This window comes from Delphinus delphis, chromosome 6 (genome assembly GCF_949987515.2).
Source record: "Delphinus delphis chromosome 6, mDelDel1.2, whole genome shotgun sequence".
NCBI classification, from domain to species: domain Eukaryota; kingdom Metazoa; phylum Chordata; class Mammalia; order Artiodactyla; family Delphinidae; genus Delphinus; species Delphinus delphis.
The window spans coordinates 50,278,717-50,303,276 of record NC_082688.1 but is presented as its reverse complement, the minus strand read 5'-3'; the positions used below and the strand labels follow the sequence as shown (position 1 = coordinate 50,303,276).

Below are 24,560 nucleotides of genomic sequence, written 5' to 3'. Positions count from 1 at the left end.
ACAATTTCAATCCCCTGTTACCAAATGAGATTTGTGCTCTGAATGGCCTAGTCCTCTATTGGTCAGATGCTTCTAAGGAGCCCCTACTTTTGTCTAAATAAGATATATCTTCTGTTTTTTGGTGTCTTTTTTTAATTACACAAATATATAATCAGCATCTCTGTGCTGATTATATATTTGTATAATTATAAGCAATAATTAAGACTTATTTTTGTCTTTTTACAAAAGTGCCTCTTCTTTAAACACTGCTTCTTCATACCAAGGAGAATCACAATCTAACTTCTCTTGGAAAGCAAGAATCTTAATCATCTTGCATCGTACATATTTTTAAATGATGGTACTTGTGAATTTGTGTCCACTTCCAACAGGAGCTGACTGAATACTGGGGAGAGTGCATGTCAAACCAGTGGGAAATTTTCCACCACATCTGCAGCATCACTGATAGTCTAGGGGACCATTTTAACTTGGCAAAGAGGGTTTCTCCATACTGTGTCCTTCGTAACTCAATCATTACAGAATTACCTTATGCCTCATTGTAACACCCAGTTTCACAGATGAAAAGACTGAGGCACTGAGATAGTGTCTTTACCCAGAACCACACAGCTTTTTAAAATTAGAGCTAACACCAGAACCGGGTCTCTGGATTCTGGTCCAGTGTGTGTTTTTTCTTCTAAACCCATCACAGACACTTTATAGTATCTAAACGTAAATTTTTAGAAGTTTCCCTGTTGGACGCCATGAACCTGAAATCAAAATGGAGCACTAAATAAGCAAATTTACTATTTTTAGGAATGTGTATCTTGGATAGTAAATAAATGACTACTGAATAAACATATAGAATTAGCTCCTTCATCCATCTTCTTTCCTGGACTTGTAATAAAATGCCCCCTCAGTCCTTAAGACTCCTACCAAGCATGAGAGAATTAACAATTTAATTCAATTCAACTCTATCTAATTAGTAGATAAATTGAACATAACAGGGGTCATCAGTCAGCCTTGTCTCCTAGGAGTCTTCCCGGTGTCTACATACCTTATTATTGGGAAGTGAAACCAGCAAACTTTTTTTTTTGCCCTCTATCTCACTCTTAGTTTAGGGCTGTTTTGCTCCTTTATGTCCCCAGTTTTTGTTCCTGACTGAAAGTGATATGTCTTTATTCCAGATGACACTTGAGGCACTGGCTTCCATGTTAAAAAATGGAATTTAAAAGCCCCTCATGGCACACAGTGGAACAAGGATCGGCTGTTTGGGTTTATGAAGCAGAGTCTTTGCTATCTCACCCCTGCCCCTCTTAATGCTCTGTTTCACCATGAGTATCTGGAACCTCTGCTCAGATTGAGCCTTGTGCTTCCTGCCCCAACCCAGCTCCTGGGCACACAGCACATGGGCATCACTCTTTTGTGGCTCCCAACATCCCCACCTTCTGGTTAAGGACATTGGCTAACAGAGAGCCAACTGCATAGAGCTTTCCTCTAGCTTGAAACAAACTGAGAGGTAAACCTCTGGTACCTGATTTGTCTTTTCAGGACACTGTTTCGGTTCATAGACCAAGCTTTTATGCAGACAGATTTCTAAAGTTTATGAATTCCAGAGTTTTCAAGAAAATTCAAGGTAAGATTTTTATGAATTTCTTTTTTTTACCTTTAGCACTTACTGGCTGACTTCACTTTGTAAGATTTTTATTGGAAGAGTTGGGACTATTTATCTCCCAAAAGTGGTAATCACTTAGTAACTATGGTTAAGTATCCTAGCCAGGTATTGATGCTGTAATCATTAAAGTCTAATTTTGTGCTGGAAAAAATTATAAAGTGCCTAAAATCCAACCCTATAATATATTGGTTAAATATGTTATGATACAGTTAAATAATGGAATAATATGCAACAAATAAAAAATGATGTATTAAAGGTACATTTAGTCCTTATAGCTAGCTTCATTCACATATATATAGTTATTGGTCTGCATACCTAAATGCACAACAAAATTCTAGTGGGATATATAAAAATGTTAACAGTAGTTATTCTCATGGAGTGTTCTCCAGAATAGACCATATGTTAGTCCTCAAAACACATTTCAATAGATTTTAAAAGATTGAAATCACGCAAAGTGTCTTTTCCGATCACAATGGAATGAATCAATAAAGAGTGAAAACTGGAAAATTCACAAATATGTGAAAATTAAACAACACACTCTCAAACTACCAATGGGTAAAAGAAGAAAACACAGTGAAATTAGGAAAAACTTAGAGATGAATGGAAATGAAAATACACATTCCTAAAACTTAGAGGATGCTGCAAAGTCAGTGCTCAGAGGGAAATTTATAGCTATAAATGCCTACATTAAAAAAGAAGAAAGATCTCAAATCAATACCCTAACTTTAAACCATAAGGACATAAAAAAAGAAGAGCAAACTAAACCCAAAGTTAACAATGGTTATTCCGAACCATGAGATTGTGTGGCATTTTCTTTTTCTTTACATCAATATTTATCAATTTTTCCATAATGGATGTGTATTATTTATGTAGAATATTTTTTAACTATATGAAAAGGAAAAAGTAACCCTGTTGTTACTTATGTTATTTTATCATTTATGTATTTTGTGGTCCAATTTCATAACAATTTAGCACACAAAAAAAACTGAAAGAGTAGAATGTTCATATTTTGTATTTATATAAGACAGATTTTTTTCTTATAATATTTATTGGAGTTTTTTGTTAATGAAAGTAAAACAATTTCTTTTTTAAGGCTTTTTTTCCCAGCTTTATTGAGATATAATTGACATATAACATTATGTAAGTTTAAGGTGTACAGTGTGATGATTTGATGCACATATATATTGCAAAATGATTATCACAATTAGGTTACTTAAGACTTTCATCATCTCACATAATTACAAATTGTGTGTGTGTGTATGTGTTTGTGTGGTGAGAACATTTAAGATCTACCGTCTTAGTAACTTTCCAGTGTGTAAGACAGAATTATTAACTATAGTCTCCATGCTGTATATTAGATTTCAAGAACTTATTCATCTTATAATTGGAAGTTGGTCCCCTTCGACCAATGTCTCCCCATTTCACCCACCCGTCAGCCTCAAGTAACAATTCTTCTACTCTCTATGTCTATGAGTTCAATTTTTTAGCACATGTAAGTGAGATCATACAGTATTTGTCTTTCTCTTTCTGGTTTATTTCACTTAGCATAATACTGTCACGGTCCATCTATATTGTCACAAGTGGTGGGATTTCCTTATTTTTTTCTATCCATTCATCTGTCAGTGGACGCTTAGGTTGTTTCCATGTCTTGGCTGTTGTGAATAATGCCTCAGTGAACATGGAAATGCAGATATCTCTTCAAGATAGTGACTTCATTTCCTTCAGATACATACCCAGAAGTGGGATTGCTAGTCATAGGGTAGTTCTCTTTTTAATTTTTTGAGGAAACTCCATACTGTTTTCCATAGTGGCTGCACTAATTTACATTTCCACCAAGAGTGTACTAGGACTACCTTTTCTTCACATCCTCACCAACATTTGTTATTTTTTGTCTTTTTGATAATAGCCATTCTGACAGGTACGAGGTGATATCTCATTGTGGTTTTGATTTGCATTTCCCTAATGATTAGTATGTTAAGCATCTTTTCATGTATCTGTTGGCCATCTGTATGTCTTCTTTGAAAAATGTCTATTCAGGTCCTTGCCCAACTTTTAATCAGATTATTTGCTTTTGTTACTATTGTGTTTTATGAGTTCTTTATGTATTGTGAATATTAGCCCCTTATCTGATATATGGTTTGCAAATATTTTCTCGCATTCTGTAGGCTGCCTCTTTATTTTATTGATTGTTTCTTTTGCTATGCAGATGTTTTTTAGTTTGATGTAGTCCCACTTGTTTATTTTGCTTTTGTTGCTTGTGCTTTTGGTGTAATATCCAAAAAGTCATTGCTAAGATCATTGTTGAGGAACTTTTCCCTATGTTTTCTTTCAGGAGTTTTACAGTTTCAGGTCTTATGTTTAAGTCTTTAATCCATGTTGAGTTAATTTTTGTGAGAGTAAAACCGTTTCGATGTAAAAATATTGGAAAATACAAAGAAAACCATAAAGATTATTTGATATCTCACAACCCAGAAATATCCACTATAAATATTTTTTCTTCCAGTTTTATTGAGATATAATTGCCATCCAGCACTGTATAAGTTTAAGGTGTGCAGCCTAATGGTTTGACTTACATACATCATGAAATGATGAGCACAGTAAGTTTAATGACAGCCATCATCTCACAGAGATACAAAATTAAAGAAATACAAAAAAGTTTTTCCTTGTGATGAGAACTCTTAGGATTTACTCTCCCAACAACTATCCTTTATAACATGCAGAAGTGTTCGTTATATTCACCATGTTGTACATCACATCCCTAGTGCTTATTTATCTTGTAACTGGAAGTTTGTACTTTTTGACCACCTTCGTCCAATTCCCCCTCCACCGCCCACCCCCAGCCTCTGGTAGCCACAAGTCTGATCTCTTTTTCTATGAGTGTGTTTAGTTTTGAAGTATAATCGATTTACAACACTGTGTTAGTTCCTGTTATGCAACAGAGTGATTTGATATTTTTATACATTTCAAACTGATCACCACGATAGGTCTACTTATGATGTGTCACCATACAAAGATATCACATAATTATCGGCTACTCCCTACACTGTACATTTCATACTCATGACTCATTTATTTTGCAACTAGAAGTTTGTACCTCTTAATCTCCCTCACCTATTTCTCCCACCACCATCTGCCCAGCAGCTACCTGTTTGTTCTCTGTATCTATAATTCTGTTTCTGTTTTCTTACGTTTGTTCGTTTGTTTTGTTTTTTAGATTTCACATATAAATGAAATCATACAGTATTTATCTTTCTTTGTCTGACTTATTTCATTTAGCATAATACCCTGTAGGTCCATCCATGAGGTCACAAATGGCAAGATTTCATTCTTTTTTATGGCTGAGTAATATTCCAGTGTGTGTGTGTGTGTGTGTGTGTGTGTGTGTGTGTGTGTGTGTGTGATCTTCTTTATCTATTCATGTATTGATGGGTGAGCACATAGGTTGCTCACATATCTTGGCTGTTGTAAATAATGCTACAGTGAACATAGGCATGTGTGTATCTTTTCTAATTAATGTTTTGTTTCCTTTGGATAAGTATCCAGCAATGGAATTGCTGGATCATATGGTAGTTCTATTTTTAGCTTTTTGAGGAATCTCCATACCGTTTTCCATAGTGGCTGGTCAATTTACCTTCCCACCAACAGTGCCTAAGCGTTCCCTTTTCTCAACATCTTCACCAACAGTTATTATTTGTCATCTTTCAGATAACAGCCATTTCTGTTGGCATCTCTGTGTCATCACTGGAAAAATGTCTATTCAGATCCTCCACTACTAATATTTTCACGTACTTCCTACCATCTTTATTTCTGTGCTTTGTATATTTATATAAAAATGGTAGCATAGTGGTGTACAATTTTATGTATATGTCCTCTATTTTTCACATATTATAATATGAATAGTTTCCCGTATCACTGTATATTGTACAAAGAAACCATTTAAAATTACACTACAACATTAAAATTATATGGGTATGCCCTAATCTATTTAAGATTCTATCATTTGGACATTTACATTATTTCTCCTTTTTCTAACGAGTATTTTTGTGAACATGATTTTAGATAAATATGGTGTCCAAGCTTATGACTATTTCTTTAGGATAGATTCCAAGAAGAAGTACTAAGGGTTTAAAATGCAGATAACTGCACAGAATGATTATGCCACTCTAGACTTCCACGAGAGTCTATATTCTTCTAGCCTTTAGCCAGAATTATTCTTTTTAAATTGTGCTACTTGGATAAGTAAAAGATGTTATCTGGTTGTTTTATTTTGTATTTCTTAAGTACTGGTGAAGTTCAACCATTATTCATGTTTATTACCCATTTGTAGTTCCTTTGAGAATTGAGCTTTGTAATATTTGCTCATTTACATTAGTGTTTATTATTTTTCCAAATGATTTATATGAACTCTACACGTCAAAGATATCAATCTCTTTTTTTAACCTTATTTCATTCTAAGAAAAACTTTTGTTTCGCATTTGACTATCTCAGTGGTATCTTGAAATTGGTCTCAAATTGAGACCACTACCAATTAAATTTTCTGTTTAAGGTCTTTTTTGCCTAAGATGGACCATAACATAGTATTTATTCAGCCTGCATAAATACTGTGTGAATACCAACTTGGTTCAAATTTTGAAGGAAGATTTTCTGCCTCTCTTTACCCTTTGCCGTGGTTGAAAATCATGAGTTTCCTTGTGGTCCCTGGTAGGTTTATGGAGGATGTAACCCATGGGATCCCAGGTTTAGTGAGGCTCCTCCATGAGATTCCCCATGTTGGGAGTTTTTGCCTTCTTAGTAGTGTATAAATTAATGGTGCAGTCAATGGCATCCTCAATTGCATGAAATATGGTGTGAGTTTTGAACCTTTCCAGTTTGTATAGTTTATCATGTTTTTGATGTAACAAGTCTTTTACTTCTCAAGTAGTCAAATCTATTTTTTCCCATTTTGATTTCTTAGTCTACTTTTTATAGCATCTTTATTCAGGTATAATTCACATATCAGGAAATTCACCCTTCTAAAATGTGCAATTTGGTGACTCTTAGTATATTCACAAAGTTGTACAAACATTACCACTATCTAATTTTAGAACATATTTATTACCCTGAAAAGAAACCCCATATCCATTAGCAGTTACTCTTCATTCCTTCCTCTTCCCAACCCCTGGCAACTACTCATTTATTTTCTGTCTCTATGGATTTGTCTATTCCGAATATGTCACATAAATGGAATTATCCAGTATGTGGCCTTCTGTGTTTGGCTTTTTTCGCCTAACATGATGTTTTCAAGGTTTAGCCATCTTGTAGTACTTTAGGTTTAGCCATCTTGTAGTACTTTATTCTTTTTATTGCTGAATAATATTCCATTGTATGGATTTAACACATATTGTTTATCCTCTCACTAGTTGATGGATATTTGGGTTGCTTACATTTCTGGCTACTACAAATAATGCTGCTATGAAAATTCATGCACAAGGTTTCTGTGGACATAAGTTTTCATTCCTCTTGGGTACATACCCAGGTGTGGAAACACTAGGTCAGATGGTAACTCTATTTAACATTTTGAGGAACTGCCAGGCTCCTTTCCAAAGAAGCTACCCAATTTTGCAATCCCACCAGCAATGCATGAGGGATCCAATCTCTCCACATCCTCCCCAACGTATGTTACTATGTGTCTTTTTCATTTTAGACATCTAGTGAGTATAAAGTAGTATCTCAATGTGGTTTTGATTTGTGTTTTTCTTTTTGCGGTACATGGGCCTCTCACTGTTGTGGCCTCTCCTGTTGCGGAGCACAGGCTCCAGACGCGCAGGCTCAGCGGCCATGGCTCACGGGCCCTATGTTACTATGTGTCTTTTTCATTTTAGACATCTAGTGAGTATAAAGTAGTATCTCAATGTGGTTCTGATTTGTGTTTTTCTAATGACTAATGATGTTGAACGTCTTTTTATGTGCTTATTGACCCTTTATATCTTCCTTGGAGAACTGTCTATTCAAATACTTTGCCCATTTTTAATTAGATTGTCTTTTTATTGTTGAGTTGTAAGAGTTCTTTATATATTCTCAACACATGTTTCTGTTATCAGGTGTATGATTTACAAATATTGATTTAATTTATAGTATATGGTGTGAGGTAGGGTCCAAATTCATTCTTTTGCATGTGGATATCCAGTTGTCCCAGCACCATTTCTTTTTTTTTTTTTTGCGGTATGCGGGCCTCTCACTGTTGTGGCCTCTCCCGTTGCGGAGCACAGGGTCCAGACGCACAGGCTCAGCGGCCATGGCTCATGGGCCCAGCCGCTCCGCGGCATGTGGGATCTTCCTGGACCAAGGCACGAACCTGTGTCCCCTGCATCGGCAGGCGGACTCTCAACCACTGCACCACCAGGGAAGCCCCCAGCACCATTTCTTGAATGGGCTCTTCTTTCCCCCGTTGAATTATCTGGGTTCCTTGTTGAAAAATCAGTTGTCCACAAATATTAGGACTAATTTCTGGATTCCCCCAGGTTGGTCAAGAACCTGCCTCACATCCTGAGTCCATGCCTCCCTGAAGGTCACCACAATTTACTCAGTTACCCAAACCAGACATGCAGGCATCAAGCTTTGTCAAAGCCTAACCACCCACATGCAGTCACTTACCAATACCTAGTCTCACCTGGAAATATCAAGAGTTCGTCCCCTTCTTTAACAGCACCTCTCCTAGTTCAGCCATTGTGATTTTTATGGTTTTGGTTTGAGCTTTTTTTTTTTTTTCACATAAAGTTGTGGCCCTCATGTTCCTCTCTTACCTCCAGTCATATCCCCTTCCAATCCAATCTCCCCCAACCCCAGCCAGAGGCATCAGTTTAAATCTCCTCTTGCTAATTTCCTATTTAAAACCCTTCCATGCTTAAAAAAACTTTTTTTCTTAATAAAAACTTCAGTGTATTTCCTAGTACACAAAATCCTAACTTCGCTTCTGAGTCCCTGTGTGACGTGGCCTCTCTTTCCCTAGCCGTGACTTTTCTCACACCCATTCCATGCTCTACCCTACCCTCAAGCCTCCAGCAGCTCTGAGTGCCCTGCAGTTACCCCTAACATTCCAGGCTGCCTCCACATCTGTACATGTTCTTGTCCCTTTGCCTGTAGTGATCTCCATCCTTCCCCTGGTCTTCCTTCACATCTCAGCTCAGATGATGCTTCCTTCACAGCAGTTACCATACTCTGCTATAGTAAGCTGTCGTTCTATCTCCCCCACTTGACTTTGAGTTCCTGAAAAGTAGGGGCTGTGTGTGGTTCTCATATATATTCCCAGAAGCTAGCACATTTCCTGGCACATTGTAGGCCCTCGATCATTATTTGATGAATAATTGAATGAATGAATGGACTTTTCATCTACTACCAGCTTTTCAAAGGGTAGCCATTTAATTAGTAAAGTTGACAGTTTAAAATACAACTTCCAGATCCTTTATCAGCTATGATTAACTTAAAGCCCTTAATTCCTACAGTCATACTTTCTTTTTTTTTTTCTGATTGTGAAAGTAATACATGTTTATTATAGAAAGTTCAGAGGAACAAAATGCAGATTGAATTACAATAATGAAAATGCATTACCCAGAGAAAGTCACAATTTAAACTTGGGAATATAAATTTCCAAATATTTCACTAAGCACATACACACACATTCACATACCCCTTCTGTTGTGATTTTATTTAAAAAAATAGTTTATTACTCATGTTAGCTAAGTTTTACTGCAGCAATAAATTAACTCTGGATTCTCAGCGGCTTAATAAAACAAAGATTATTCCTTGTTCAGACTTTCCCAGCACAGGTTGGCAGGGGGCTCTGTTCTACTCAGCCATTCAACGACAGGTATACTTTCTTTGTATGTGAAAACTTCCCCTCCCCACCCCTACCCCCAAGAAAACAATACTTGGTCTTCAAGTTTCTTTTTTTAAATCATTTTTTTTAGCCTTCTTAAATCTGTTATCCCACCCCAGAATTGAGTCATGCTGTCAGTGTAGTAATGTTTGCAAAATCCTATAATTCTTTCTGCAAATATTAGTCACCATAATGTTGGAACCTCACTGAAATTCTCTACCCAGATAATGTGTCTAGAGTACTAAAACTTAGTTTCCTGAAAGGAATAGAATAGTACTGATACATTAATTAATTAAAAATCAACTGTCCTAAAATTTCAGAACAATAGTTAATTCTTTCAACCAACATTTGAGCACCTATTATGTACCTAACACTATGCTAAGCATTAATAATATAGAAAGCTTTTTTTAAAAAAAAAATTAAATTCCCTCGGTAACTTCATGGTCCGTTTTGGGTCGGGGATTGTAACACGTAAAAGATTTATAATGTAATAAAGCAGCTGTTAATAGAGTTTTTCCATAGGCTACTGTAGGTACACAAAGAGAAATAAAACCAATCTTCCCAAAGAGAGCTTCACAGAGAAAAAAATATTTAAATTAAGTCCTGAAACTATAAGCCAGCGTTAATTAGGAAGAGAGGCAAGAAGGGCATCTGAAGTAGAAGGAACAGCATGTACAAAGGCCCAGGGGTAGGAATGAACATGGAGGTTCAGGGGATGGCAGATAGGTGAGCTGAAAAGCAGTTAAGGGTAGGAGCAGTTGAGTAGCAGGATGTAGAGCTGGAAGTGGACACACGATACCTGTCACCATTATTTAGCCAAAGACAAATCCAAGAGTTTCTGTGGACAAAAGAAAGTAACCAGCAACCCAAACCATCCTTTGAGATTTTCCAGTCGAAACAATTCCCTGATTAGGTGCTCACCTCCTGGTGGCAGTAACTTTCCAAAGTCTCCACAGCCCAGCCAAGTCCAAACACAACAGCTCTAGGCTCTGGAGAAGAAGGAGCTTGGCTCTCTGCTTGATGTTTTATATATTCTCCAAAAACCACGCCCATTTCCTCCAAGTGACAGAGTTATCAAACCTTATGAAAGGTATAGGTGCACATGATTAGATTTTTACAGAGTTGAAAACACACCCTGATGCCAATGATTGACGTCAAACCTTTTGAAACCTACTGAATCCAATTGCCACAACCCAATCTCTGGTATAAAAAAAAAAGTCACAACTTGAGTTCATATTTGTAATCCATGAAATTGTTTGGAAAATAAATGATCTCCCCAAATGTGAAAAAAAAAAAAAAGTCCCTGAGGTATTCAATTTCTGCAATATTCAAGTCCTTATCCACTGAATGGGCTCAGATAATTCCTTTAAGGAAGATTGACCATTTAAGACAAAAGTAAAGGCTTTCTTTAGGTGCCATCTGGTCCTGGCAGGGGTTTGTTTTGGGGTCTTCTCTGCTGTTCATTGTATGTGTTGCTGATAATGAGCAAAGAGCTATTTCTTTGGGGGGATCTTGGCCTTTGGTCCATGATAAGCCACAACAAGTACAGACAGTTGTCTGAGCATCTTCCCCTCATTCACTCTTCCGTGATGCTGCCAACATTCTTCTGATCCTGGTTGCTTCTCAGTTTAGAGAATTAGCACTGACCTAAGAACTATGCAATTCTCAAACCTTTTGGTCTCAGCGCCACTTTACACTCTTAAAAATGACTGAGGGCCCCAAAGAGCTTTTATTTATGTGGATTATAACTGTCTATATTTAACCTATTAGAATTTTAAATTGAGGAAAATTTTAAATATTCTTACAAGGTAACAATAAAAAAAATTGCATGTTAACATACGTCAATATTAACAAAAAAGTAAAAAATTTCTAACAAAGTAATTATGAAAAATAATTATGTTTTCCAAAACAAATAATTGCTTGGGAAAAGTGGCATTATTTTATATTTTTTCAGATCCCTAATTCTGGCTTAATAGAAGACATCCAGACTCTCTTGTATGCTTCTGAATTCAGTCTCTGTGGCGATACCACAGGTCATGTAGCATCTAGAAAACTCAGGAAAGTGTGGGAGTGAGGAAGATAAATAACTTCTTAATATTGTTAAGAAAATAATTTTAACATCACAGACCTTCGAGGAGAATTTCAGGGATTCCTAGCAGTCCCTGAACCACATTTGAGATCCTCTGACTTAGAAATTTTAAAACACAGTTGACCCTTGAACATCACAGGGGCATTAGGAGTGCCAAAGCCCGACACAATGGAAAGTTCACATGTAACTTAGAGTCGGCCCTGCACATGTGTGCTTTCTCAGCACCCAAGGATTCAACCAACCCCAGATCATGTGGGACTATAGCATTTGGTATTGAAAAAAATCCATACATGAGTGGGCCCACACAGTTCAAACCTGTGTTGTTCAAGTACCAGATTCAAACCTGGACTGGATTGAAAGGTGAGAGTTGAGAGTTTATGAAAGCTAGCAGATAGAATATTAAAGCCAAAGCCAGCATATGGATAATTACTTCACACCCGTAAAGCAAGTGTGACCACTGTTTTGATGAGATGAGGAGTTCAAAAAATGACACATTTGGTGCACTTATTTGCCACTAAAATCCATTTGATCCGTTTTTAAACATTCCGAGTCTCCTCCCCTCAAAGAAAAACAAACTCTAGTTTTATCTTATTCCTCCCTCACTTTAACCAGAAAATAGGATGCCACAGAGCTAGGAAATGAACCACAGTTAGGCAGCTTCAAACAAAGACACCTGGGATTTCATGGTTTCTAGCTCTGTGACCTTGAGCAGGTCACAGTTTCTCTGCTCTCAGTTTCTGGACCTGTAGAAGGGCCTACCTCCCTCAGATGACCACCTGGATAGTTTGAGATAAGGAATGTGGCTGCTGGCTTCCAAATTCTTAAGGCTTCTAAAATGTTATTGATTACAGTTATGTTATTATGGTTCTAAGACTGCTCACGGGACACATAAACCTTCCCTTCACTTTAAGTGGAGAGATTGCCCTCTATTCTTTCCTCATCTGTGTGTCCCAAAGTCCTTCTCCAATTAAGTTTTTGCAAGCTGCTGATGGGATGCCCCTGACGAGCAGTGTCATCTAAGCTCTGAGATTCCCAAGGCTGAACACAGTCACTGTAATGCATCTGCTGTCAGGTTATCCCTATATGCAAACCTCCGAAGGAAGAGAGACACTGCTACCACCAAGTTCAGGGGAAAGCGTAAAGAGGTCTCAACCTCCCTCTCCCTCTCCCCTCCAATAAAATTCTCCAACAGTGTTGAGCAAGAAGAATGATTGCAGCATGGAGAAAATATACATGGGGATGGTCTGGCTGCAGCTGAAGCAGCTCCCACTGACATATCAGAAGTAAAGTCCCAGCCTTCAGTGAGCGTGATTGATGGTGAAGTACACTTGCCTTGGTTCAGGTTCCCAACACACTTCAGAAGTTATACAATGCTGTCTGGACAAAAATCAGGAGTGAATTATACATCTGAAGTAACCATGACCTAGAAAAGACCCAAAGGCAGGAAATTTCAGTGGAAAGTCACTGAAAGAAAAAAGCAACCAGAAGTAACTTGGTTAAATTGGGTAACATGAGTATAAGATTAAACATTGGCATGTTTAGAAATTCCCAGTCCCAAGTTCATAAAACTGGGGTCATGAGAATTCTCCTTACTTTACCATCTGTGCTTATCGACCCACTCAACCTCTTCCCAGCCCTAGAAAAACATTGCTTGGAGGAGGAAATATAATTCTTCAGCAGCATTTGAATTTCACCTCAAATAAGACTATATTTCAACATCTGGAGAGATATATCAATCCAAATTTATTCTAAGCTATTCTGATTTAAGTCAAATCATTTTGGACAAATAAAATTGCCAAAACATAATATCATCTCCCTTTCCTCACGTATATAAAACAAAGCATCTTGCATCCTACTGAAATAATGACTAAGATCTTAATAAATCATGAGTAAAATTTTAATTTAATAAATATATTCATGTGGTTTTACAATAACTATAATTGTCTCTCCTTTTCCTTTTTCTAGCTTTGAAGGCCTCACCTTCTAAAAAACGGTGCAACTCCATTGCCGCCCTGAAGGCAACCTCACAGGAGATTGTGTCCTCAATTAGCCAGGAATGGAAGGATGAGAAGCGTGATTTGCTGACCGAAGGGCAAAGTTATAGCAGCCTCGATGAAGAAGGTAAAGACATGGAACTTAGAAAAAGAAGAAAAGATAAAAGTTCTTGTGACTTTACTTGTATAAGTAATGTAAACTCACAGTAGAAAAATGAGAAAGTACTTCCTCTAGGAAACAAAGTCTCTTAACTAATTTTTAAAATGATGTTTACAGTATGACACAGTTAATGTAAAATTTTTATAACACATAAACGATACTGTATATGGTTTACGGTAAAAAAAATTAAAACAGACTAAAATATTCAGAAACAAAGATCTATAATTCCACTACCTGAAGGTAACACATGTGAAGGTTTTGGTGTTTTTACTAGTAGACCTTGGTCTGGGCTTGTATATATATATTTTTCAAACATACACACACATTATATACATATACATACATACGTACACAATGTAACAGTGAATTACCAATTTATTTAGGTCCTCTTTAATGAGTTTAATAAAAGTTTTATAATTTTCTCCTGGCAAGTCATATATTCCTACCTTTTGTTAGATTTATTTCTCAAATGGTTATAAACATAAAGACATAGATACATATTTTCTGTCTTTTCAGGTAATGTGTGTATATATATATATATATTTTTTTTTTTTTTTTTTAATGACAAAAATGATTTAATGGAGCGGCTGGGGTTTCTGACAAATACCAACCTAAAAGGCCAAACAAAGAGTCATTCCCAAGAGCATCAACTTTGCAGGTTACCCTCAATTAATTTCATCAACCGCCCATCAGAAATCTGTTTCAAAGGCTCTGATGGCAGATCACCATTTGGGCAGACCTTTGGAAAGAAAGCCTCCCGTTTGCTCTGGCTCAATTTCTGCCTGCATCAGGGAACTACAGAAGTTAAATCTGCACTCAGTAAAAAAGGGCGTGTCTGAATCTCAATGATACTTGAGTGTCTGAGAGAAACTCTGTTCTCTATTTCTATTTCACAAAGGACCCGTAATGCATGAAGCTGACAAAGCAATGATTAAGGCTGAGCTTCCTATAGCCTCAAACAGTGTTGCTTAAATTGGGGATTTGGGGAGGCCACCAAAATCCCGCGCAAGTGTTGACCTTTGGCAGAGTTTCTCTTCAGCACCACCCTCTTCTCTTTCTCTCTGGTGCTGGGGAAGGAGTCTTGGGCTTAGAATGATCTGACATACGTTTATTGAGTGCCTACTATGTGCCAGGCACAGTTTTAGGATCTTGAAATTTGGCTTCAAATCCAAGATCCAGCAGTCCTAGCTATGGAACTAGCTGTGGACCCTTAATATCTGAGCCTCACTTTCCGCATCAGTAACTGGGGCTGATTGTGCTACATTCTTCATGGGGATATTTTGATAATTCACGTGGATAATATACAGCATAGAACCTGGCACAAAGTAGGTGGTCAATAAGTGTTGCATTTAATAGGATCTGTTTCCAATACCCCTGGAAAACTCCTCGCACGTTGGCACCTTTCGAGACTATTCAAAGCTGCCCCATCCAGGTGCTCCGTATTCTGAGACAATCCAACCACTATCAAACTTTTGCATTAAAGAACATTCTGGAAAATGAATACAATACAGCATTAGTATTATTTAAAGAATGGCTTAATAGGGCACCTTCCCAGAAATGTTTAGGTTTAAACTCCACTCATCCTTTTTTTTTTTAACATCTTTATTGGAGTATAATTGCTTTACAATGGTGTGTTAGTGTCTGCTTTATAACAAAGTGAATCAGCTATACATATACATATATCACCATATCTCCTCCCTCTTGCGTATCCCTCCCACCCTCCCTATCCCACCCCTCTAGGTGGTCACAAAGCACCTAGCTAATCTCCCTGTGCTATGCGGCTCCTTCCACTAGCTATCTATTTTACATTTGGTAGTGTATATATGTCCATGTCACTCTCTCACTTCGTCCCAGCTTACCCTTCCCCCTCCCCATGTCCTCAAGTCCATTCTCTATGTCTGCGTCTTTATTCCTGTCCTGCCCCTAGGTTCTTCAGAACCTTTTTTTTTCCTTAGATTCTATATATATGTGTTAGCATATGGTGTTTGTTTTTCTCTTTCTCACTTACTTCACTCTGTATGACAGACTCTAGGTCCGTCCACCTCACTACAAATAACTCGATTTCGTTTCTTTTTATGGCTGAGTAATATTCCATTGTATATATGTGCCACATCTTCTTTATCCATTCATGTTTTGATGGACACCTAGGTTGCTTCCATGTCCTGGCTATTGTAAAGAGTGCTGCAATAAACATTGTGGTACATGACTCTTTTTGAATTATGGTTTCCTCAGGGTATATGCCCAGTAGTGGGATTGCTGGGTCGTATGGTAGTTCTAGTTTTAGTTTTTTAAGGAACCACCATACTGTTCTCCATAGTGGCTGTATCAATTTACATTCCCACCAACAGTGCAAGAGGGTTCCCTTTTCTCCACATCCTTTCCAGCATTTATTGTTTGAAGACTTTTTGATGATGGCCATTCTGACTGGTGTGAGGTGATACCTCATTGTAGTTTTGATTTGCATTTCTTTAATGATTAGTGATGTTGAGCATTCTTTCATGTGTTTGTTGGCAATCAGTATATCTTCTTCGGAGAAATGTCTATTTAGGTCTTCTGCCCATTTTTGGATTGGGTTGTTTGTTTTTTTGATATTGAGCTGCATGAGCTGCATGTAAATTTTGGAGATTACTCCTTTGTCAGTTGCTTCATTGGCAAATATTTTCTCCCATTCTGAGGGTTGTCTTTTTGTCTTGTTTATGGTTTCCTTTGCTGTGCAAGAGCTTTTAAGTTTCATTAGGTCCCATTTGCTTTTTTGGTTTTTTTTATTTCCATTTCTCTAGGAGGTGGGTCAAAAAGGATCTTGTCATAGAGTGTTCTGCCTGTGTTTTCCTCTAAGAGTTTTATAGTGTCTGGCCTTACACTTAGGTCTTTAAATCCATTTTGAGTTTATTTTTGTGTATGGTGTTAGGGAGTGTTCTGATTTCATTCTTTACATGTAGCTGTCCAGTTTTCCCAGCATCACTTATTAAAGAAGCTGTCTTTTCTCCATTGTATATTCTTGCCACCTTTATGGAAAATAAGGTGACCATATGTGCGTGGGTTTATCTCTGGACTTTCTGTCCTGTTCCATTGATCTATATTTCTGTTTTTGTGCCAGTACCATACTGTCTTGATTACTGTAGCTTTGTAGTATAGTCGGAAGTCCAAGAGCCTGATTCCTCCAGCTCCATTTTTCTTTCTCAAGATTGCTTTGACTATTCGGGGTCTTTTGTGTTTCCATACAAATTGTGAAATTTGTTGTTCTAGTTCTGTGAAAAATGCCATTGATAGTTTGATAGGGATCACATTGAATCTGTAGATTGCTTTGGGTAGTATAGTCATTTTCACAATGTTGATTCTTCCAATCCAAGAACATGGTATACCTCTCCATCTGTTTGTATCATCTTTAATTTCTTTCATCAGTGTCCTATATTTTTCTGCATACAGGTCTTTGGTCTCCTTAGGTAGGTTTATTCCTAGGTATTTTATTCTTTTTGTTGCTATGGTAAATGGGAGTGTTTCCTTAATTTCTCCTTCAGATTTTTCATCATTAGTGTATAGGCATGCAGGTGATTTCTGTGCATTAATTTTGTATCCTGCTACTTTACCAAATCCATTGATTAGCTCTAGTAGTTTTCCGGTGGCATCTTTAGGATTCTCTATGTATAGTATCATGTCATCTGCAAACAGTGACAGCTTTACTTCTTCTTTTCTGATTTGGATTCCTTTTCTTTCTTTCTCGTCTCTGATTGCTGTTGCTAAAACTTCCGAAACTATGTTGAATAGTAGTGGTGAGAGTGGACAACCTTGTCTTGTTCCTGATCTTAGTGGAAATGATTTCAGTTTTACACCATTCAGTTTTTCACCATTGAGAACGATGTTAGCTGTGCATTTGTCATATATGGCCTTTATTATGTTGAGGTAAGTTCCCTCTATGCCTACTTTCTGGAGGGTTTTTATCATAAATGGATGTTGAATTTTGTCAAAAGCTTTCTCTGCATCTATTGAGTTGATCATATGGTGTTTCTCCTTCAATTTGTTAATATGGTTTATCACATGATTGATTTGCGTATATTGAAGAATCCTTGCATTCCTGGGATAAACCCCACTTGATCATGGTGTATGATCCTTTTAATCTGCTGTTAGATTCTGTTTGCTAGCATTTTGTTGAGAATTTTTGCATGTATGTTCATCAGTGATATTGGCCTGTAGTTTTCTTTCTTTGTGACATCTTTGCCTGATTTTGGTATCAGGCAGATGGCGGCCTTGTAGAATGAGTTTGGGAGGGTTCCTCCCTCTGCTATATTTTGGAAGAGTTTGAGAAGGATAGGTGTTAGCTCTTCTCTAAATGTTTGATAGAATTTGCCTGTGAAGCCATCTGGTCCTGGGCTTTTGTTTGTTGGAAGATTTTTAATCTCAGTGTCAATTTCAGTTATTGGTCTGTTTATATTTTTTAGTTTTTCCTGGTGTAGTCTCGGAAGGTTGTGCCTTTCTAAGAATTTGTCCATTTCTTCCAGGTTGTCCTTTTTATTGGCATAGAGTTGCTTGTAGTAATCTCATAATCCTTTGTATTTCTGCAGTGTCAGTTGTTACTTCTCCTTTTTCATTTCTAATTTTGCTGATTTGAGTCTTCTCCCTTTTTTTCTTGATGAGTCTGGCTAATGGTTTATCAATTTTGTTTATCTTCTCAAAGAACCAGCTTTTAGTTTTATTGATCTTTGCTATTGTTTCCTTCTTTTCTTTTCATTTTTTTCTGATCTGATCATTATGCTTTCTTTCCTTCTGCTAACTTTGGGGTTTTTTTATTCTACTTTCTCTAATTGCTTTAGGTGTAAGGTTAGGTTGTTTATTTGAGATGTTTCTTGTTTCCTGAGGTAGGATTATATCGCTATAAACTTCCCTCTTAGAACTGCTTTTGCTGCATCCCATAGGTTTTGGGTCATTGTGTTTTCATTGTCATTTGTTTCTAGGTATTTTTTGATTTCCTCTTTGATTTCTTCAGTGATCTCTTGGTTATTTAGTAGTATACTGTTTAGCATCCATGTGTTTGTATTTTTTACACATTTTTTTCCTGTAATTGCTATCTAATCTCATAGTGTTGTGGTCAGAAAAGATTCTTGATACGATTTCAATTTTCTTAAATTTACCAAGGCTTGATTTGTGACCCAAGATATGATCTATCCTGGAGAATGTTCCGTGAGCACTTGAGAAGAAAGTGTATTCTGTGTAGAGAATGGACTTGAGGACACGGGGAGGAGGAAGGGTAAGCTGGGATGAAGTGAGAGAGTGGCATGGACTTATATATACTAACAAATGTAAAATAGATAGCTAGTGGGAAGCAGCTGCATAGCACAGGGAGAGCAGCTCGGTGCTTTGTGAGCACAGGGGTGGTATAGGGAGGGTGGGTTCCCGTTGTTTAGGGAGGTTCGTAGTTCCCGTTGTTTTTGGTGTCTGTCCCCAGTGACTAAGGTTGGTTCAGTGGGTTGTGTAGGCTTCCTGGTGGAGGGGCTAGTCCTTGTCTTCTGGTGGATGAGGCTGTATCTTGTCTTTCTGGTGGGCAGGACCACATCCAGTGGTGTGTTTTGGGGTGTCTGTGACCTTATTATGATTTTAGGCATCCTCTCTGCTAATGGGTGGGGTTGTGTTCCTGTCTTGCTAGGTTGGCATAGGGTGTCCATCACTGTAGCTTGCTGGTCAACGAGTGGAGCTGGGTCTTAGCGTTGAGATGGAGATATCTGGGAGAGCTTTCGCTGCTTGATACTACATACAGCAGGGAGGTCACTGGTGGACCAGTGTCCTGAACTCGGCTCTCCCGCCTCAGAGGCACAGGCCTGATATCCAGCTGGAGCACCAAGACCCTGTCAGCCACATGGCTCAGAAGAAAAGGGAGAAGAAAAGAAAGGAATAAAAAAATAAAAAATAAAATTATTAAAATAAGAAAATTAAAAATTATTAAAAATTAAACAGTAATAAAAAAAGAAAATAAATAAAGAAGGAGCAACCAAACCAAAAACAAATCCACCAATGATAACAAGTGCTAAAAAGTATACTTAAAAAAAAAAAAAGACAGAACCGTAGGACAAATGGTAAAAGCAAAGCTATACAGACAAAATCACAGAAAGAAGCATACACATACACACTCACAAAAAGAGAAAAAGGAAAAAAATATATATATCTATATTAAGAAGAAAAAGGAAGAGAGCAACCAAATCAATAAAAAAAACTATCAGTGATAATAAACTCTAAATACTAAACTAAGATAAACATAAAACCAGAAACAAATTAGTTGCAGAAAGCAAACCCCAAGTCTACAGTTGCTCCCAAAGTCCACTGCCTTGATTTGGGATGATTCATTGTCTATTCAGGTATTCCAGTGATGCAGGGTACATCAAGTTGATTTTGGAGATTTAATCCACTGCTCCTGAAACTGCTGGGGAAATTTCTCTTTCTCTTCCTTCTTCGCACAACTCCTGGGGTTCAGCTTTGGATTTGGGCCCGCCTCTGCGTGTAGGTTGCCTGAGGGCGTCTGTTCTTCACTCAGACAGGGCGGGGTTAAAGGAGCAGCTGATTCGGGGGCTCCGGCTCACTCTGGTCGGCGTGAGGGGTACAGATGCAGGGCGAGCCTGCGGCGTGGGAGGGAGGGGTACAGATGCAGGGCGAGCCTGCGGCAGCAGAGGCCAGCATGACATTGCACCAGTCTGAGGCTTGCTGTGCGTTCTCCCAGGGAAGTTGTCCCTGGATCATGGGACCCTGGCAGTGGCGGGCTGCACAGGCTCCCAGGAGGAGAGGTGTGGAGAGTGACCTGTGCATGCACACAGGCTTCTTGGTGGCTCCAGTATTAGCCTTAGTGTCGCATGCCTGTCTCTGGGGTCCACGCTGATAGCTATGGCTCGCGCCCATCTCTGGAGCTCGTTTAGGTGGTGCTCTGAATCCCCTCTTCTCGCGCACCCCGAAACAATGGTCTCTTGCCTCTTCGGCAGGTCCAGACTTTTTCCCAGACTCCCTCCCGGCTAGCCGTGGCTCACTAACCCCCTGCAGGCTGTGTTCGCGCCACCAACCCCAGTCCTCTCCCTGCGCTGTGACCGAAGCCCGATCCTCAGCTCCCAGCCCCGCCCACCCCGGCGGGTGAGCAGACAAGCCTCCCGGGCTGGTGAGTGCTGGTCGGCACCCATCCTCTGTGCGGGAATCTCTCCACTTTACCCTCCGCACCCCTGTTGCTGCGCTCTCCTCCACGGCCCCGAAGCTCCCCCACTCCGCCACCCGCAGTCTCCGCCCGCGAAGGGGCTTCCTAGTGTGCGGGAACCTTTCCTTCTTCACAGCTCCCTCCCACTGGTGCAGGTCCCGTCCCTATTCTTTTGTCTGTGTTTTTCCTTTTTTCTTTAGCCCTACCCAGGTACATGGGGAGTTTCTTGCCTTTTGGGAGGTCTGAGGTCTTTTGCCAGCATTCAGTAGGTGTTCTGTAGGAGTCGTTCCACATGTAGAAGTGTTTCTGATGTATTTGTGGGGAGGAGGGTGATCTCCATGTTTTACTCCTCCACCATCTTGAAGGTCTCTCCCCAGGTAGTATATTTTTAAGGTTTGGTTTTTCTGGCTGTTTGTTGCTACTGCATAGATCTCACATCTTTTTTTCTTTCTTTCTTACTTGCTGACTAGGACTTCTGGTAGAATGATGAATAGAAGTAGTGATTGTGGGTGGCCTTGCCTCATTCTGATTTTAAAGGGAATGCTTCTCATGTTTCACTGCTGAGAAAGAATTTTGCTGTATTTGATGCCCAGAATCAAGTCAAGAAAGTTTCTTTTTATTCCTAGTTTCTAAAGTTTTTATCAGGAATGAGTGTTGCATTTTATCAAATATTTTCCTCTATCGAGTTGATCATTTGGATTTCCTCTTCTAATCCTATAAGAGGAAGTGACATTTTAGATTTTATTATCAGTATATTCTTTTGGGAATGCCAACATCTCCCGAAAATTTCTTTTATTTCCTGTAGAAGATTAGATCTCTTCTGGGATTTTTCTTTTCCTCAGTCTTCAGAATAGTGTGTTCATCCTTTTCCCTTCTGCAGCACTTTTCCATATCTGTCATGTTGGGTTTCTTTCTCAGCTTATAAACCAACTTTTATGCAGATTTGGTGATTTCAGCTGGAGTTACTGAATTGCCCTTGCTCCTCTCTCTGAGTGATGGCTCCAGTTTCTGACAGGCATCCACCTCTTTCCCTAAACTTCCCTGCATTGGCATCTCCCTACCACACTGCCTAATTTTCTAGGATAAACTTATTTTTAAACTGTGATAGTTAAACTTTCAAATAGTGTGCTCAATATGACTTCTATCAGCTATACCTCAGTAAAAATGTATATATTGCTTCTAAAGTTGAAGCCATGAGTCCAGTTGTTAATCTTAGGGTTAAGTATAATAAATACACTACACAGCATCTAGAAAGTCTGGAAACATAAGAAGCAGTGCACAAATTATGCTTTTTTCAACTTAACTATTGGACTCATTGCTTTAGATCTAAAGGTACTTCACCAGAAAAAGTCTCTGAAGGTTGAAGAAAAACCTATTGAACATATTCTTTGAAACTGTTAACGTACTATTTTTAAATGAGTTTATCTTGACAATTCTCTGCATCTACAAAGTTTGCTGCAAGGTTCGGCCTTTCTATAATGCTCTATACTTGGGGACTTCCCCTTTCGTAATGCACCAAGTTATTACCAAATTTCCCTCCAGTTTTTAACCATTTGTTTTCTATCATTCTCAGTATGTCTGGGTTGTATTAGTTTCCTTTTGCCATGTGACAAATTACCAGAAAGTTAGTTAGCAGCTTATTATAACCTCCATTTATTAGCTCACGGTTCTATAAGTCAGAAGACTAGCAAGGCTTACCTGCGTTCTCTGAGACAGCTTTTCAGGGTCTCAAAAACTGGGATCAAGGTGTCAGCTGGCTGAGTTCTCATCTGGAGTTTCTGGAGAAGAATCCTCCTCCAAGCTCATCCTGATGTTGGCAGAATTCACTTCCTTGCAGTTGTAGAGCTGAAGTCCCATGTCATTGCTGTCTAACAGCTGTGGGCCAGGCTCAGCCCCTAGAGAGCATCCTCATTCCTTTCCATGCAGCCCCCCTCCATCTTCAGACGGGGAATTTCTTGCAGGTCAATCCCCCTTACACTTGGAATCTCTGCCATTACCATCTCTGACCTCTAGACACAAATTTAAAGGGCTCACATGACTAGGCCAGGCTCACCTGAATAATATTCCCTTTGACTAACTCACAGTTAACTGATTAGTAGCCTTAATTACATCTGCAAGATTCCTTTTGCCACATAAGATAAAATAATCACAGGAGTAATACCTCATCCTTCTCACAGCTTCCACCCACACTCAAAGGGAGATTATACAAGGGTGCAGGTCATTGAGAGTCATCCTAGGATTCTGCCCACCACACTAGTTATTTCAAAAAACTGAAGAGTATGGGCACATAAGGGAACAGTTCTCTACTTCAAAGAACTGCTCCTAAGGGTCAGCTACCCAGTGTCTGGGTGCTGTCTGACCTGGGCCCGAGTCACTGGACAGGTAGTGTTTTTCTGTATTCTGTCCCTCAGCGAGCCTCTGGTTTATGAAATCAGGCTGAGGATGCCCAAGACCTGAGTCTGCATTAGTTGTTCTCAGTCTAGCTCTATCTGCCTTATATTTAGTAGTGATTGATTGGAATCTGATGTGAGGTTATTTTTCAGATTCAGTTTTCTATGTTACTGAGAGTTTTCATATTTTTCTCTGTATTTAATGAGAAGGTGGGATCAAGTATATATATTTTGGGGGGGGATCAAGTATATTGAAGATTGCTAGCCAACTGTCATATTGAAGCCTTTCTGATTTTTGCATGTTGAGCATGTTGTCACTTGTGTTTTCATATGATTATCATCTGTTATTCATCATGGCAGTTCTTTATTTTGATCTGAATCGGATGCAGAGCTGCAGCATCTCATACATTTTAACGTGTGTCTGGATTCCTAGTCCAGAGTCCAGGCCTTCTGTGCTTGCCCCCTTCTCCCTCCATGCCTCGCCCCACCTCTCCATCTATATCCCTCCAAGTCCAAAATCCAAACCTCACACTCACATGATAGTGCCTATTAGGATCAATTTCCATTCGTTCACTTCCTGACAGTACATAATTTTGAGCCTATTGTGCCTATAAAGGAATACAAGAAACACTGTAAGGTTATATTGTATTTATTATCATCTGTTTTAGTTTAGTTTGGGGAAGTGATTAAAATGAATCCACAGTACAGCATGGTGACACGAGCTAATAATACTGTATGGCATATTTGAAAGTTGCTAAGAGAGGAGATCTTAAAAATGCTCATCACCAGAGAAAAATGCTGTAACTGTGGTGATAGGACGTTAATTCAACTTACTGTGATGATCAGTTCACAATATATACATAAGTCTAATCACTAAGTTGTATACCGTAAAAGTAATACATTGTTATAGGTCAGCTATAGTTCCATAAAATTATATAATATCTCCACTGGTGAAAAATAAATCAGCTTGAGCCCAACTATAGAACTTTAAAGACAGGATTCATCCACAGTGTTCTGTTTCTGGGAACGTGCTTGTCTCTTTTTAAAGGAGCTCTGTTCTGTGTGGCTGGACCTTTAAACAAAATACTATCTCTGACAAGCTGACCAATAATGAATGTGAATTTGTCCAAAGTTTAGGATAAGATGATTAAAAATTATCCAGAAAAAAAAAAAAAAGATCCAGATTCAACTCTCAAAAAAAAAAAAAATCCACATAGAGAGAGTAGGCAGAGTCACTGCTCAGCCTTGACTGTTCCACTTTC

General features: G+C 38.5%; 1 protein-coding gene across 3 annotated transcripts in view; it reads left to right on the top strand.

Moving 5' to 3' along the window:
* PIP5K1B (phosphatidylinositol-4-phosphate 5-kinase type 1 beta) overlaps window positions 1-24,560 on the top strand; it is a 326,824-nt gene that overhangs the window by 225,484 nt on the left and 76,780 nt on the right. For all 3 annotated transcript variants that reach the window (XM_060014654.2, XM_060014652.2, XM_060014653.2), the window contains exons 11-12: window positions 1,525-1,609; window positions 13,558-13,713. In XM_060014654.2, coding sequence (XP_059870637.1) covers window positions 1,525-1,609; window positions 13,558-13,713 — 241 coding nt within the window. The remainder of the gene's footprint in view (window positions 1-1,524; window positions 1,610-13,557; window positions 13,714-24,560) is intronic.